Here is a 16,751-nt window from a genome sequence, read left to right as displayed (position 1 = left end):
ACCAGCGCTCACCACGGCTGGGGAGGAGTGCGCCCCTCTGGTGTAGTCCAGGGGCGGGGGCCGGTGGCCTTCAGCCCCCTCTGTCTGTCTGTCTGTCTTCTGCCCGGTCTGGCTCTGCCAGGCCTTGGGAGGCAGAGGGCACTGCTCGCCGGGCCATGGGAGGGCTGGAACTTTCTCCGGAGTTCACTGTCACACAAAGACACAGTCTCTCCTCCCTAAGGCACCAAACCAGAGCAGAACCAGTGCCGGTGCTGCCTGCTCACAGTGCATCATTGCAAACATGTGAGGGCTTAAAGTTGGGCACCTACTGGTGACATCGCTGTGTCCCTGTGGTTGGGTTCTTAGTCTCTCCAGAGAGAGGAACAGGAGGAGGAAGAATGGAGGGGGAGAGAGGGAGGGAGGGAGGGAGGGAGGGAGTGAGTCAGGTGCCTGAGGGGAGGGGACTGAGCTCAGAGCAGGAGGCAATCGTGGAGGACTTCCTGGAAGTGGCAGCATGTGTTGAGTCCACTCTCAGAGAGAAGGAGTGAGGCGGTGGGACTGATGCCCAAGGCTCTTGGGGCCATAGGACCCAGCTATGGGAAGGCCCTGCAGTGTGTGGAGAACCAGGGCAACGGGCCGGCTGCCCGGGGAGGATCCAAATTCAGACCAGGCCCACTCTCGGCTGGATGATGTTCAGGGTTCGGGAGCCATGGAGACAGGGAAGCAGGCCTGCCACTCACACCCTGTTCCCTGTCTGTCCCCCACCAGCAAGACCCCCTACACTGTCCCCCTTAGCGAAGCATCGCCGGCTCTGCAGCCCCCCCAGCACTGCGCCCACCCCTTCTGCAGCAGCCGCAGCACCAGCTGGAGCCTGCGGGGGAGCGGAGTGGAGCAGCAGGCCAGGGAGAGCGTGTTGAAACACAGGGCCTCTTTGGGAATCGTCTTTTATTTTTAGTCCGAAAGGGGGCCGCCCTCCAGCACTGCAGAGGTGGCCCCCTGGGCCAGGCCCACCGCAGCGGGGTCTCCTGGCTCACCGGTCACCTGGGAGATGAGCGTGGGGTCTCTGTCAGCCCATCCCCACGAACAGGACTGCACGGGGCCCACCCCGCCAGCTGTGGGGGGACAGGATGGGCCAGCCCACCTGGTGGTCAGCCCCACGCCTGCCCGGGGGGGCGCCTGACTGGGTTTCTGGCTGCAGGGGCGGGGGCCACCTTCCGACAGCTCCTCTGGGACAGCTCTGAGGGGACACAGCCAGTCCGCTTCAATTCCCGCTGACGAGGCCCATGGGCCATTAATGCCGATTAACAGAGCCGAGCAGGCAGGGCCTTGGCCTGGGGCGCGAGCTGGTGGGAGGGTCGCCGGGACAATTCGATTCTCTGCCAGACTAATGCGATTACTGCGGGAGCCTGGGCCCACGCCCCCCCAAGGGCCAGGACATAAATGGCCCGGTGGGGTGGCGGTGCTCACCCCGCCATGCAGGTGCCCAGCCCCAGCGCGCGCGAGGCCGCCTCCATGTACGGCACCGCAGTGGCCGTCTTCCTGGTCATCCTGGTGGCCGCGCTGCAGGGCTCGGTGCCCTCCGAGAGCCCCTGGCCCTACCACGTCCCCCTGGACCCCGAGGGGACCCTAGAGCTTTTCTGGAATGTCAGCTACGTGCAGGAGACGGTCCATTTCCAGCTCCTGGTGCGGGAGCCCGGGGCCGGGGTGCTGTTTGGGATGTCGGACCGCGGCGAGCTGGAGAACGCTGACCTGGTTGTGGTCTGGACTGACGGGGACAACGCCTATTTCGGGGTGAGTCTTCCCTCCACCCTGAGCCCGCCCCTACCCAGCCCCCTCAGTTGGCCTTCCACCTACATTCTCCTTGTGTCCCAAGCTTGGGCGTCCTGGGGATGCCAATTCGAGGAGAAAATGAGAGAGATGCCGTCCATGGTCCCGGACGGCACACCCCAAACAACAGGGCCCGGCGTGCCCCAGGGCCGAGGGAAGGACACACAGCCCATGTGGATGCCCACGGCCCCACCTCTGCCCCCATGGCCGTGGGCCCCACACTCTCCGAGGGCCCTGTGCTCACGTGTGACTGAGCACAGTGCCCAGAACACACTCAGGGCCCGGGACGTGGCACCAGCAGGCTGAGCTTTGCACGCGCAGGTGAACAGAGCAGGTGCAGACACCCCGGTGTCAGAGGAACCCCGGGAGCTGAGTCCTGGGTCCCCGGCCGTCAAACCCACCCACTCCTGCTATAAAGGGTGGAGACCGGGGGCACTTCATTTCACACCCACACATCTCTGGGGGCTTGACAAATAGAAAGGAGGCCCTGTGCTGGGGGCCCTGCACCTGCCCCAGCCACCGGCCCCCCGAGATGAGCCTGGCCATTGGGGCCTCTCTGAGCATGAGCCGCAGCTCTCCACAAAGACACACAGGAGGGCCGAATGCCCTGGAGTTGGCAGGTCCTCTCCTAATCTGGGAGCTGAGCGGCTCTCACAGGGTTCGGTGGGGGAGCGGGCTCGCGGCAGCGGAGCTCACCCAGGCGGCCAGCCCGATGCCGGCCTCTGTGTCCGCCTTGGAAGGGTGGGCAGAGTGTCGCCCTGCAGTTCTTTGGTTTTTCTGAGTTGACCGGAGCTGACAATGGCACCTGACGGTGTTCCATGAGATCCCAGGGCCGACGCTACAGGGCTGCGCCTTGCCGGGTCCCAGGTGAGGGCGGGGCTGCAGGAGCGCCAGCCCTTTGCTTGGGGCCGCCCAGGTAGGACCGGCCGGAGCCGCCCTGGGCTGCCCTGCTGTCCACCCGCACTCAAGGACTCGGCAGCCCAGGGGCTCACAGCCCAGAAAGACACCTCCGAGCCACCAGGGAGGGTCCCTTGGCAGCTGAGAAAAGAGCCAGTGGCACCCCCCCACCCCCCGCCGGCACACCACGGTTAATTTGCACAACAAATTCCTATGCAAACAGATGTCAGGCTTGTTTTTCTGCCTTAAGCCATATGTTCAGCAAACATACCCTAGATTCCAAGTCAAGCATTACTGGAACTTTCTGCCTCCGTGTAAAGGTGGCCCCCCGCCTCAGCACTTCCCTCTGGGGAACGTGTCTGCAAAGCCTTGGGCAGGCTTCTTCTTTCTCAAGGAGATGAGGGAAACACGCTTTAGCCCTGGAAGCCAGCCAAGGACGGGGGTGTTCCTGAGCGGGAACCCAGGCCTGCTTGCTGCGGTGGGCTGGTCTCTGCCATCGCCCCTCTGGGGGACCTCGGGCCCCCCGGAGGGAGGGGAGCCGCTGCGGGTAGTGGAGGGCAGGGTCATCACTGCTTAACACCCTGGGAGAGTGCATTAGGGTTGGTTCCTCCCTGGGCCTCAGTGAACCCTCTCCAAGCCCGGCTGGGACCAGCCAAGGGCGAGGGGAGCAGGACACTGCAGGCGCAGCACGCGCGGTGGTCTCGCTCCAGGGCTGTGTGCGTGCAGGGCGGGGGCTGAGCTGAGTGCGCCCTTACGCACCTGGCCGTCCCTCCCTCGCTTGCCCCAGGACAGCCACCCTCCCCGTGTGCCCCCTCCATGGCTCCAGGCACCCGCATGACCCCTCCGTCCACAGACCCTTAGGTGGGAGCCGCACCTAAGGCCCCTCCCAGCCTGGGAGCCTTCTTAGCCAGACGGAGGCAGGAGATGGGATGAGGCTGAGCAGCTCGGACCCCAGCTGGCCCGTGAGAGCCCTGCTTCGGGGTGCCGAGGGCGTGGGGCAGGTCGTGCTGTCTCCAGGCAGATCCAGAAGGGGGGAGTGAGCCCCTGCCCCGGCCAGAACCCCGGACCCTCCGGGCCGGTGTGTCCTATGAAGCCACATGTCCTATGGCCGTGACCTAGTGCTCTGAGTCCTCTCTTGGCTCTGCAGGACGCCTGGAGTGACCAGAAGGGACAGATTCATCTGGACACGCAGCAGGATTACCAGCTGCTTCAGGCCCAGAGGACCCCGGGGGGCCTGTCCCTGGTCTTCAAGAGGCCCTTTAGCACCTGCGACCCCCACGACTACCTCATCGAGGTGGGTGGTCCCTGAGCCTGGGATGGCATGGGCTGGGGAGCACGCTTGCCTCCAGGGTGGCGTCCCTGGGCCCGGGAACAGGGACGGAAAGCCAGGGGGGCACACAGAGGCAGGGGGCGAGGACCAGGCAGGGGGCCGCCTCCTGGGCTGTCAGCCTCTCCTCCCCCAGGTCACACAGGGGACCTGCTTCTAGACTGGGCCCTCCCCCCTCCCCAGCCTCGCACCCTGGGACCTGAGTGATCTCGCCCCCAGCACTTTCTCCTCCTGGGTCCTTGCCTCCAAGTGGAATTCTGGAAAGATCCCTGGAGATCTGGTTCCCCACCTTGGCCCTGCTGCCCACCTGCTGTGAGGCCCGGGGCGGGTCCAGTCCTCCTCTGGCCTCAGTTTACCTGTCTGTGAAGTGCAGCGGAGGGGGGACGACCTGGAAGGCCTGCCTGGCTCTGTCCAGGCGTTCCCAGCCACCGTGGGTCCCGCAGGCTTCTCCCGCTGCTCTGGGACCCCCGTTCGGGAGAAACGACCCCCAGGGAGACCAAACCCTTGAACCTGTAGTGTGCTTTGCCATCGTCATCTTTTGTCATCACCGCGGTGTGGCAGCGGCACAGCCTGGTGGTACGCCAGCGGAGGAAAGGGAGGCCCGAGGGAAAGTGCGCAGGGCCCAGGCCCCAGGGGGCCGAGCTGGCGGCGACCAGGGGTGTCCCTCATGCAAGCTGCGGGAGTCCTCGACCTCCGGCCCCCGGCCCCTGAGGAAGAGGCGGGGCAGGCAGGGGACCCTCCAGGGAACTCGGCACAGGGTCCTCCAGGGCCCTTGTGTGCGTGGCTCGGCGCCTCCAGGGCTGCCACGCCAGGCACCCCCCGCAGGGAACGGCTCCTGGGGCTCCTGGGTTTATGTGGCCATGAACTTGGAGGGCAGTTAGCTGCCACCACGTGTACAAGCCCACGCACAGACGCTGGTAAACCACATCTTGCATGCCCCACGCCACCTCCTTCGTGGGACTCTGAGTTTGCATTCCCAGCAGCACAAGAGAAAGCCAAGCCCTGCCTCCCGCGTCCCCTTGAGTCTGCCTGCGACCTCTAGCGTGGCCATGACCAGAACTTTCCGTGTCCTCCCTGCCCAACTCCGGAGGGGCGGGGGTCAGCCTTGTAGTCCCCCCGGTAGCTCTGCAGGTTCCGGGCCAGGCACGCCGCCCGCCCACCTGACAGGCGAGGGTGGGCAGGGCCCAGTGGGCGAGCGCAGCGCGCTGTCTCGGCTGCAGGACGACACGGTCCACCTGGTGTATGGGCTCTTGGAGCAGCCGCTCCGGTCGCTGGAGGCCATCAACGCCTCGGGACTGCGCACAGGGCTGCAGAGGGTCCAGCTGCTGAAGCCCAACGTCTCCACGCCGGCCCTGCCCGCGGACACGAGCACCATGGAGATCCGCGTCCTCAACGTGCTCGTGCCCGAGAACACCACGTACTGGTGCCACATGACTGAGCTCCCGGCCGGCTTCTCCCGGCACCACATCGTCATGGTGTGTACGCAGGGGTCCGCCGCCCCGGGCGCTGTCCATGGTCCTGGTTCGGCCCGTTGCCCTGCCCCCAGGCACCCCGACCTTCCTGCAGCCGCAAGTGCGAGCTGACCCCGCGGCCCCAGGATCCCAGCCTGGACCAAAGGCAACGGATACCTTGAGTTCCACACCTGCCCCTGGGGCCGGAAAGGCTGTCTGTCTGTCTGTCTGGCCACCTCCCCCTTCGTTAACAAGCACCTTGACTCAGACTCCATTACCCTAAACCCCGCCCTGGAGGTGGGGCAGTCCTGTCCACTTCTCCCCTGGCCTGGGGCAGCGGCCCCCGGTCCCTGCTCCGTCACTGCTGTCTCGCCCACACAGCCCTGGGCGTCAGCATCCCGGTTCCCGGGAGAGGGCCTGAAGCTCAGAGAGGCCGTGTGAGCGCCCAGTGGCGCCCAGCAGGCAGTGGCCTCTGTGCCCTTGGCCACTGCCTGCCACATCCACACAAGGACAGTCCTTTCCCGCCCATCCCATCAGGAAATGGCCCTCATTTCCTTCCCTCTGTGGCTCTTCACGGGCTTCTGGGAGATTCTACCTGGTTCCAGGTGGGAGGCTCCGCCCTCAAAGTCCAGAGTCCCCAAAGCACACCTGGAAATCGCCTGCCCTAACACTCCCATTGTGCAGATGGGCAAGCCGAGGCCCAGGGCGGGGGGCGGGGGGCCAGGCCCTCCACGGGGCAGGGAGCCCCAGAGTCAGCATCCCCTCCCCCACCACAGTACGAGCCCATCGTCACCAAGGGCAACGAGGCCCTGGTGCACCACATGGAGGTGTTCCAGTGCACGGCGGGGTTCGAGAGCTCCGACACCAGCGGGCCCTGTGACTCCAGGATGAAGCCCGGTCAGCTCACGCACTGCCGCCACGTGCTGGCCGCCTGGGCCCTGGGCGCCAAGGTGCGCGCCCCGGCCTCCCCGCAGCCTTCGGGGACCCCAGTCCTCCACCCTCCCGTGTCCCCACCGCTCTGTTGGAGAGGCCCCCAGAGAGGGCCCTGTCCCAGGTCCTGCCAGCTCCCTGCGTTCCTCCACTTTTCGAGCCTTTGTTGTTTTCCTATAGAAATGCAAAAGCTCCCTGGTCCATGTCCTTCACAGGACGGACCTCCTGCCCCGGCTGGACTTGGCGGGGGGCTGCGCACACGGTGGTCCCAGCCTGGCAGGCGGCAGGCCATTCCCCGGGCTCCCCTCAGTTTCCCCCAGGCGCACTGACCTCTGGGGGAGGCCAGCAGGGGCTCAGGCGGTCGGCTGGCCGAGGGGCACCAGCACCCCCCGACCGGAGTCTAGGAGCCCCCTGGGCACCCGGGGGGGAGCTGCCTCACCAACACCAGCCCCAGGGCTCTGCCCCCACAGACCTGGTGGTTGCCATCCGGGAGGGACGCCCTCAGACACCCGATCTGCCAGTTGAGGCTGCGGAACCTGATGCCCTGTCCCCGCTCCTGCAGCCCTTTTACTACCCGGAGGAAGCTGGCCTTGCTTTTGGGGGCGCCGGATCCTCCAGGTTTCTCCGCCTGGAAGTGCACTACCACAACCCGCTGATGATCCAAGGTAGGGCAGTCCCAGGCCGCCCACGGGGCCGCCTCTGTCCTCCCCCGGCCCTTCCACTCGCCGTGCCCAGTCAGGAAGACAATCCGGGCTTCCCGTCAGCTCCGGGGTCCTCCCCGAGTCTCACGTCCTCCGTGGCCCATTACGGCACTTGTCCCTCTCGGGTCTCTCGTTCGCTATCCGTCTCCCTGACTGCGGTGGGCTTCCCGGGCAGGGCCTGGCCAGGCTGGCTCAGCACTGTGGACATGGCACTGTGCCAGGTGCCAGGCCCTGGGGAAGGCAATAGAGGTTTCTGAGTGCCCATTTTGCAGGTGGGGAAATGAAGGCCCAGAGGAAAGGAACCCCACAAAGTGAGCAGGAACTCTCAGAGCTAGGAAGTCTGGCCATGACCGAGCCCTGAACTTGAGCCTAGACGGGCTGGTCTGACCCCAAAGCTTTGAGGAGCCCCTGAGGTGTTGGTTCGGCCTGAGTGAATACGGGGCAGGGCAGCTGGAGTGGCAGGCCTGTGTCGGGGCGCTGAGCACTAGCTCAGGGACTCTGGGTGGGGAGAGGCTTCAGACCACAGCGGTCCCACATGCCACCACCCCAGAAGTCCACCCTCAGTGATGCTGTTTGGACCAGTCCCCAACTAGGGGACCCACCGGCACCCATGACTGGTGGCTTGGCCCTCCCAAGACAGCCTGGACAGGGACCCAGCGCCTGGCTGAGGGTAGGAAGAAGGCCATTGCCTGGCCACCGTGGTCCCTGCCCAGCACCCACCCTCCGGCAGCCTGGCTGATGGAGACAGCACCCCCAGCACTGTCCTCGGAGTCAGTTGTCCCCTAGTTCAGTTTGGGGTGTTTCTAGCTGTGAGTTTCCTTCCTGCTCCTCGAAACACCTCCCAACAGAGCCCACGTGTGCCCTGAGCGCTCGAACAGGCTTTCGGGTCGGGATGGCGAGCAGGGGCTGCTCACGGGCCCCCGGACTGCCCCTCACGGTGGCACAAGCCCCCGGGGGAAGGGCGTCCGTGGCAGCGTGCGGGATGGCTCGAGGCTGGGCCTGGCCCGGGTGCAGCGGGGCGGTGCCCTTGTTGCTGAGTTTGCTCCCCAGACACAGGGCGTCGGGCCCGTGGGTGACGCAGCGTGGGGATGTCGCCCTCCAGTGTACGGTACCAGCCCTTAGGTCCAGCAAGGTGACAAGTCCCGCTCTGGTCACTAGCCAGGAACTGAGAGCGCCAAGCCAAGCGGTGGCTCTGGGGCGTGTGTCCTGGCTGCAACTTGGGGTGGGAAGTGAGCCGGCGCCACTGGCCGCAGTGGCTGGGTCCCTGGTGCCTGAGGGTGGACAGTCGGTGGATGCCACGTCAGAAACGGAGACTGTGGCCCTGTCTCGCTGGCATCTCTCCCGCAGGGAGCCGCACAGCCTGCTTCCCCCACCCGCGCTCTCCTCTTAGTGACCCTCTGCTTGCGTAAGTTAGGGGCACAAACAGTGTGAGGGAGATTTTCAGCTCCAGGCTGGGTCCCTCACTGCGTGACCCTGCGTGGCTGACCACCCTGCTGTGTGGACTTGCCCCCCAGAGCCCCTTGGAGGCTGCAAAAGCTCGTGCACGTAGCGCTCACACGTGGAGGTGGGCCCTCGCCCCGCGTGACCCAGGCGGCCGGGAGCCAACAGGCACCCTGAGCACAGGGCCAATCTGTCTCCCTGACCCTGTGGCTGTACCGACGGGCCAAAGGCAAGGGTGTGCCTGACGGGCCGCAGATGGGAGGTGGGCGGCGTCTCCACAAATATCAGAATCCACGGTGGTTTCATTATTTAATTCCTGTCTCTGCGTGAGCAAATTGCATCTCTGTCTTTAGTATTATCCTCTGATGCAATCTGCCCAGAGATATGGAGGCCGCCTTTGGACATGGCAGTGGGGGGGGGGCAGGGGCAGGAGGGGGCATTCCTGGCTTCACCTCCGAGCAAAGGAGCAGGGAGCCACCGGTCCCCTGGGCTGTGATCCCTGCTCATCACTTCCCAGGCCTGCGACCTTGGGCGGGGACGTCTGATCAGGCTCTGAGCCTCAGTTTCCCCATCTGTAAATGGGGAGCAATGACTCCTCGGTGACCTGGACTCTCCACCCATCCCCCTGTTCCCTTTCTTTTCCCATGGGGCTCTCCCGCTGCTCCGCGCTGAGGTACTCAGGACCCCGCCCAAGGGAACCAATTCCAAGCAGGGGTGGGGCGGGAGGAAGGCTGCTGGGAGCCGCGTGGCGGTGTGGCTATGCTTGTGGGTAGCAGCGTCCCCAGGCCTGTGAGCCTCTCCTTCCTACGACCTTCCTATGGGCGGCTGGCAGGCGGCCCAGGGAGCTCCATGGCCTCTCCAATCAGCACCTTCAACAGGAGCCTGCAGGCGAGGCTGGGTCGCAGCGCAAGAAGCCTGAGGTCTGCTCAGGAAGGGTCCTGGACTCGGAGCCAGGCCCAGAGAGGGGCAGTGACTTGCCTGAGAGCGCCCAGCACGCTGCTGGCCAAGGGGCCCTGGGCAGCGTGGGAGACCCTCAGTGCCTCCCTGCTCCAGGGTCCCGGTGCCTGCTACCGTCTGTCCTGAGAAGGGCGCTCCGTGGGTGCTCTGGGTGTGCCTCCATCCTGCAGGACAGCGGCCACAGGGATACGGTGGGCAGCCTCCAAAAGTAGGCACCTCAAGCTCCCTACTTCCACAGGCAGACGCCCCTCCCCCCCATGCTGGCAAGGGGCCAGGCCCCGCAGAGGGGGTCTGTGGGCGGGCGGAGTTCCACGGCCTCCTCTTTGCTTGAATCCCCCCACAGGCCCCCGCAGGCCAGTTCCAGCTCAGGCGCCCTGGACGGTGGGGGCTTCTGAGGCCCCCACCTGCAGGAGGCATCTCCTGCTCTGACCCCACAGCGGTCTTAGTTCCCTACCTGTCCCATGCCTCCCACTCAGGATCCGCACAAACAATGTGCTTTCTTCCCACTGGGTGTGGCGAGGTGTGGGTATCGGCGGGGGGGCCGCCTCCTGGTGCAGACCCCTGTGGGGACTCAGTGGCTGGCATGCAGGTAGGCGGGGGAGCAGGGGTGACCGGCTGCCTCCTGTCCGCGGGCAGCTGGGGCCAGCGCGCCCGGGGGCGGGGGAGGCCTTTGCTCACCTCCGCCCCGCCCCCAGACCGGAGGGACTCCTCCGGCATCCGCCTGCACTACACGGCCACGCGGCGGCGCTTCGACGCGGGCATCCTGGAGCTGGGCCTGGTGTACACGCCCGTGATGGCCATCCCGCCAGAGGAGACGGCGTTCGTCCTCACCGGCTACTGCACCGACAAGTGCACCCAGCTGGTGAGTGCCGCCCCGGCCCGGCTGGCTCCCCGCTGCGGCCCTGCAGGTGGGGCCGAGGAAGGACACCTCGCGCCTGTGACTCCCCGACCAGCCCCGTCGCCCCGGTGTGTCCAGGCGCCCCCGCTGGGCGGGTGCACGCATGCGCACTGCGCGCCAGTGACCGCGGGCGCCGGCTCCCCCTGCGCAGCGGCCCAGTCTCCCTGACCCCCAGCGTCGCGTTCGGACACAGCGGTCTATCCCAAAGGGCAGGCTGGACCTGCAATGCCCACCGCAAACTCGGGCAGTGCCACTGGCGGCCACGGCCCGCCCAGCGCTGCCCCCTCCTCCCCAGGGCGACACTTTTCTAGGCCCCATACTCCTCTCCTTCGTACTTCACGCCCTCGCATGCAAGGTGTTTAAAATCAAACAAACCGAGTGGTAGGTGTGTGGCCTGGGACTTGCCTTTTAACCACTGCCTCGCGGGGCCCAGCCGGGTTCTCACCGTGGACGTCCCCCAGGCAGACCGGCCGAGGCCAGCGCGCTGCCTGGGGCACAGAACGCCAGGGAGCCCGGTTCTCAGAGCCGCACAAGGGCCCGTTCAGAGGCATGTCGGCACCAACAGCCAGGGCAGAGTGGGGGACCCAGTTCCTGGAGGAGTGGGCGTGACCCCCAAATCTTGTGCCCGGGGTGCCCACACACCTCCCCAAGTCCCGGCCTGGCTGAGCTGTCCCCGCGTCCCAGCATTCGGGTGCTGCCCACGGTCACTGCCAGGGAGAGGGCTGCAGGGTGGTGCTCGTGTGCTTGGGGAGACTGCCAGCCACGCAGCTGCTACATGCAGAGGGTGTCAGCGTTACCTTGGGCAAACCACCCTCGTGCCCTAAGACATCATTCCCGGAGGGAATGCCATCATGCCCTCAGCTCGGAGGGCACCCGCCCCAGACTTACCCACCCACCCACCACTTATCTGTACTTTATTTTCCCCATCCCCTGGGGGGGGGCATTTCCCTGCCGTTCAACGTGAACCTCTGGGCTGTTGCTCATGCCTGGGGGTCTTTCCATCTGTATCGGCTCCACGGGTCCGTCCAGCTTTCCTGGTGGGCTGTTTGTCTCTGCCGGCTCTAGTTGGTTTTCCGTCACATGGGCGATGTTTTGTAGTCCTCTGGGAACTTCCTCCCGCACTGGCCTGTGCTCCTCGGAGCGGCCACCCAGCATGCGTGCCCCCCAGATGTGAGCCACCGAGCTGGGAGGGGTGGCACCTGCCGGCGGCCCCTCGCCTTGTGGTCTGGTCACTGAACGCATAGTGAGCTGTCGGCCCTTGGGGCTCAAGAGGGGATGGAGGGGAAGCTGTCTGCACCCGAGCCAGCCTCTGGGCTCCAGGGCAGTCTGCTGCTGGGAAGGGTGGGCTCTTCCAACAGGGGGCGTTTCTCTCCGGGCAGCTCACTCGCTGCTCAAGTGTTTCTGACAGGGATTAAACGGATGGGGAGACAGACGAGGCCCAGGAATGCAGGTGTTTGGGGGGAGCCACCTCTGCCCCGTGGCCCGCGNTGAGCCACCGAGCTGGGAGGGGTGGCACCTGCCGGCGGCCCCTCGCCTTGTGGTCTGGTCACTGAACGCATAGTGAGCTGTCGGCCCTTGGGGCTCAAGAGGGGACGGAGGGGAAGCTGTCTGCACCCGAGCCAGCCTCTGGGCTCCAGGGCAGTCTGCTGCTGGGAAGGGTGGGCTCTTCCAACAGGGGGCGTTTCTCTACGGGCAGCTCACTCGCTGCTCAAGTGTTTCTGACAGGGATTAAACGGATGGGGAGACAGATGAGGCCCAGGAATGCAGGTGTTTGGGGGGAGCCACCTCTGCCCCGTGGCCCGCGGGCAGTTCTGGCAGCCAGTGGGGGGCAGCGCTCAGGGTCCCTCATGTGCTCAGGCTCCGACCCTGCCGCGCCCTGCCCCGCAGGCCCTGCCCGGCTCTGGGATACACATCTTCGCCTCTCAGCTCCACACCCACCTGACAGGGAGGAAGGTGGTCACGGTGCTGGCCCGGGACGGCCAGGAGAGGACCATTGTGAACAGGGACAACCACTACAGCCCTCACTTTCAGGTAGGGGCCTGCCTGCCCCACCCCCGGGCCTGTGTGATCTCTCTCCCAACAGCCATGGGAAAGCCCCTGTCCCAGAGCCCTGTCCTGGGCGAGGCCCGGACACCTGGTGGGGTGCTCAGTGGCCAGCCCTTCCCCTGGGCATTTACTCCCTGGGAGGGACCGTTGTCTGCACGACTGCCGGCCCTGGGGGACCCAGGCAGCCCGGTGGTCACATCTGTCTGGGGACCCACCTTCTTGTTCCAATCCCTCCTGGCAAAAGCCAACCGTAGCCAGTCCTGGCTCCCCCGAGGGGCTGGGACAGACTTACAGCCCCAGAGGACTGGGGAGGTTCCCGGAGCCGGCTCTGCGGCCATCTGATGTACCCCTTTCCTCACCTGCCCTGCCCACCCAGGAGATCCGAATGCTAAAGAGGATGGTGTCTGTGTACCCGGTGAGTGCCCAGTTGTGCTGCAGGGGCTGAGAGGGACTGGAGGGTCTTCCCTGGGCGGGGGGCCCAGACAGTTAAGCTATGGGAGGCGGAGGGGGGGGCGCTGTGCAAGGGTCTCCCCCACGTCCCTGCAGGCAGGGCTGGGCTGTTGGGTCACTGTGAGGGTCCCTGGGAGGGGGAGGGGTGATGTGCTTCTATCCGCCCGATCAGCCGGCCACAAAGCCTGAGAGCTTTAGCAGGCGATGAGGGTGTGGAGGTCGCCGGCGGCACTTAGATCAGGCAGAAGGGGCGCCCCGGCCACTCAGGACTTGCCCAAGGTCGGTGAGGCCTGTGATGTGGCCAACGGTCTGCAGAGGCACCAGCTGGCCTGCCCGGGCCTGGCTGTGCCCTGAGGGCCCACAGAAGCCAGGCGTCGTCCCTCCCTGGGGACACTCAGTGTCCAACGCCCAGGTACAGGAGCTCACGGGCCACTGCTGGGCTCTGCCCACACAGCAGCTGGCAGGGACAGGCCCAGGGCACCTCTGCCCCGGGGGGGCGGGTGCTGATGGGGGTCTGCTGGCTCTGCAGGGGGACTTGCTTATCACTTCCTGCACCTACAGCACGGAGGACAGGAAGCTGGCCACCGTGGTGAGTCGCCCTGACTTCTCCCTGCCACCTGTCCCTGGGGCTCCTGCGGCGTGGGCTTCTGCTCGGGGACTGTCCACACTTCCAAGAGCACATCTGCTCCCTCGCTTCAAGTGCGGGCTGCGGAGGGCGGGGTGCCTCCCTCGGGCATTCCACACACAGTGTGGCCGCAGAGAGAGCAGGGCCCACCAGGCTCTGGTCGGTGAATGGAGGAATGAATGAATGAATGAGCGGACGAGCGGGCGGACCGAACGGGATGCCCAGACTGGTGATGGCCAGCCGGCTGGCCGGCCGGTGTGACGCCCCCTCCGCCCCACAGGGTGGCCTCGGCCTCCAGGAGGAGATGTGCGTCAACTACGTGCACTATTACCCGCAGACGGAGCTGGAGCTCTGCAAGAGCGCGGTGGACCCCGGCTTCCTGCGGAAGTACTTCCACCTGGTGAACAGGTGCCGGCTGCGGGGACCGTGCCCGCCAGTGCTCTCTGCCTGGCCACCGCAGGGGGCGGGGGGCCGACAGGGAGACCCTGGGCCCTGTGAGCGGGGAGCGAGGCATGCGGGCCCGGCTCTCGGAGCAGGGCAAGCACGCCTCTGCTGCCCCCCCACCCGAGGTGCCCGTGGCCAGCGTCACCTGTGGATTTGGGCGGAGAAGCACCCTCCACCCAGCCCGGCCCCTCCAAGGTGGCAGAGTGAGGCTGTCAGCCATCAGGGCATGGAGACAGGGCTGAGCCCGCCTGTGAGGAGGCCCAGTGCTGGCAATGCCTGCGGAGCTGGAGCCCAGGGGGCACTCTTGGGACCCCAGCCCGTCTGCTGGAGGTGCCCCTGCGCCCTGCCGGGCTCTCCTCCCCGGTGCACAGGCCAGACCGCTGTTGCTTCCCACCTGCCAGGTTCAACAGCGAGGAGGTCTGCACCTGCCCCCAGGCCTCGGTCACCGGGCAGTTCGCCCAGGTGCCCTGGAACTCCTTCAGCAGGGACATGCTCAAGGCCCTGTACGGCTTCGCCCCCATCTCCATGCACTGCAACAAGTCCTCCGCTGTCCGCTTCCAGGTGGGCTGCCGGCGGGGGTGTGGGGTGTGCACGGGTGCCCCACAGCCAGAGCCCTGGCCCCAGCCCTGGACAGCCTGGGGCAGGTCCTGCAGCCGCCTGCCCCTCTGCGTGCAAGTCAGCTCCGGGCCCCAGAGGACCGCCAGACTGGGTGACAGGGCCCCCCTCCAAGGAGCTGGCAAGGAGCGCTCACACAAAACCCTGAGAGAGACCGGTGGGGAGAGCCTGCCCAGACAGACAGACAGACAGACAGCCCCGCAGAGGGAGAGACTGACAGCGCCCACGCAGGCGGCGGGCTACCATCTCTGGCGACACCACGTCACAGGACTCACCAGGGTGCTGTGAGCAGGGTGCCAGCACCCTCCCCCACAGCCTAAAAATAAAGCGGGCGGGTGGGAGGGGCCAGTGAGACACCCAACTGTCTGACACCCAGAGCCGCTTCCCTCCTTATCGGGGACCCTGGGGATGCAAAGGCGACTGGGCTGTGCCCAGAGCTGAGGGGGTGGGGGTGGGGAGGGATGGCTCTGCAGATTCCTGGGAGCTGCGCTGAAGCCGCGCTGCAGCCGCAGGGGGAGGCTGTTGCAGGCTCCCGAGGTGGCAAGGGGCAGACGTGGTGGCCACCATGGCCTTTGATGCCGCCTCGGGTGGGGATGGCTATCACTTCCGCCTGCCCCCCCCGGCGGGCTCTGCCAGCTTGGTCTGGGTGGAAGGCGGGCAGGGAGGGGAAGGGGCAGGATGGCCTCCCAGGCAGGACCCCTAACCAGCCACCGGGGGTCGGGGAGGGTGAGTTTGGTTTGGGACAAGGTGCGTTTAAGGACAAGGCCCCAAGAGCTTGTTGGGAACAGTGGCAGGGGAGGCAGCGCCCCATTTCGCCCCTCGGTCCTCAGTGTACCTTGTGGTGCCTCTCGTGCAGGGTGAATGGGAGCAGCAGCCCCTGCCGAAGGTCATCTCCCGGCTGGAGGAGCCCGCCCCTCGGTGCCCGGCTGGCCCCAGCCCACGCCGCGCCGGCCCCACGGGCCCCACCGTGGTCAGCATTGGTGGGGGCAAAGGCTGAGCGTCAGGCCGGCCCCTCGCTGCCCCTCCACGCCACCCCCGTGGGTTCACACCAGCTCTGTGCTCCTCCCCTTCTGAAGACCCCACGAAACAGCTCTGAGTGCCCCCTGCCAGAGAGCACAGTGCAAACGCCAACATCCTCCCCTGCACAGCCCAGAGTGCCCCCCGAGAGCCCCCTCGGGACTGGCTGGACCAAGACCCCCTCCTCAGCCCTCTGACAAAGTGTCAGGACAACCCAGGGAGGGGGTCCAGAGCCCAGGGCCCCCAAATCCCCGCCCATGTCCTTGTGAGGGCCAGTCCTCCCAGAGGCGAGCCTCGGGGTGGACTGCGGGGCGGACTCCGCCGACCTGGCCACACCCAGGTCCCCAGCTACGCTGACGGCACTCGGGCTGAGTGCCGGGTGCTGTCTGAACGCGCCCCTGCAGAGTGGCTTTCGCATCACAGTGGGCGGCCTCCCTGCCCACGGAGGCAGGACAGCCACTTAGCTTGTTAGCAACTTGCCTCGGAAATTGCTCCATTGCTGGGTAAATAGATATTTTCGCCCACTTGGAGGACACCCTCCCAGCCCCTCGCCAGCCGCCACCGCAGACGTGACGGTGGAGATCTGGGTGCAGGCCTGGGCGCCAGCTCCTATGGCAGGGTCACCCGGTCCCTCTCTCTGCCCTTCCTGGCCTGAGCAGACCTGCCTCCGAAGCCTGTGGGCCTCTTGGCGGGGGTGTGACTCGGACGGGCCGTTTTGCCCCCCGCCCCTCCGTTTTCTCATCCGCAAAATGGGCCGAGGCTGTGCCAGTTCACCAGACAATAAAGCTCATGCCCAGGGTGGCCCTGCTCCCACCAGAGAAAGCCTCGGCTGAGTCTGTCCCCCACGGGCCCCAGGCCCCCGCCGGCCTTTTCCTCCCGCCCTTCGGAGATGCCTCCCACGTGAGGCCGAGCTGGGCTCTTGGTGTCCGCTATGAGTGACAGATTAGGCTCTGTCCCGCCAGCTCAGCAAAACGCTGCTCAGCCTCGGGGGAGAGGGGGTGATGGACGGGCCGGCGAGAGCCTGCTGACACCCCCGCGGATGCCAGCGGAGCGGCTGCCTGCCCCTGTGAGCCACCTCATTACCACGGGGACAAGCGGGGCCCCGCACTGCGTGGAGTAAATCATGGCTTTGAGCGTGGCAAGTCGC

General features: G+C 66.3%; 1 protein-coding gene across 1 annotated transcript; it reads left to right on the top strand.

Moving 5' to 3' along the window:
* Nucleotides 1-1,452: 1,452 nt before the first annotated feature.
* On the top strand, nt 1,453-15,837 carry DBH (dopamine beta-hydroxylase). Its single transcript, XM_037036617.1, has 12 exons — nt 1,453-1,770; nt 3,851-3,997; nt 5,251-5,505; nt 6,258-6,431; nt 6,974-7,076; nt 10,205-10,371; nt 12,295-12,438; nt 12,830-12,868; nt 13,433-13,492; nt 13,809-13,936; nt 14,374-14,533; nt 15,444-15,837. Exons 1-12 carry the CDS (start codon nt 1,453-1,455, stop codon nt 15,582-15,584), a joined length of 1,836 nt encoding a protein of 611 aa, XP_036892512.1. The 3' UTR covers nt 15,585-15,837.
* The last annotated feature ends 914 nt before the right edge of the window (nt 15,838-16,751 follow it).

The sequence above is a fragment of the Sturnira hondurensis genome, unplaced genomic scaffold (genome assembly GCF_014824575.4).
Source record: "Sturnira hondurensis isolate 20B ecotype Veracruz unplaced genomic scaffold, ASM1482457v3 Scaffold0022908, whole genome shotgun sequence".
NCBI lineage: Eukaryota > Metazoa > Chordata > Mammalia > Chiroptera > Phyllostomidae > Sturnira > Sturnira hondurensis.
The sequence above is the reverse complement of the archived record's forward strand: the minus strand, read 5'-3'. Positions and strand labels throughout refer to the sequence as shown.

Excerpts from the sequence above, each read along its gene's own strand:
- DBH (XM_037036617.1), top strand. The coding sequence starts at position 1,453 with ATGCAGGTGCCCAGCCCCAGCGCGCGCGAGGCCGCCTCCATGTACGGC. Across the intron at positions 3,998-5,250 it reads CCCACGACTACCTCATCGAG|GACGACACGGTCCACCTGGT; the intron begins GTGGGTGGTCCC and ends TCTCGGCTGCAG. Across the intron at positions 7,077-10,204 it reads CAACCCGCTGATGATCCAAG|ACCGGAGGGACTCCTCCGGC; the intron begins GTAGGGCAGTCC and ends CCCCGCCCCCAG.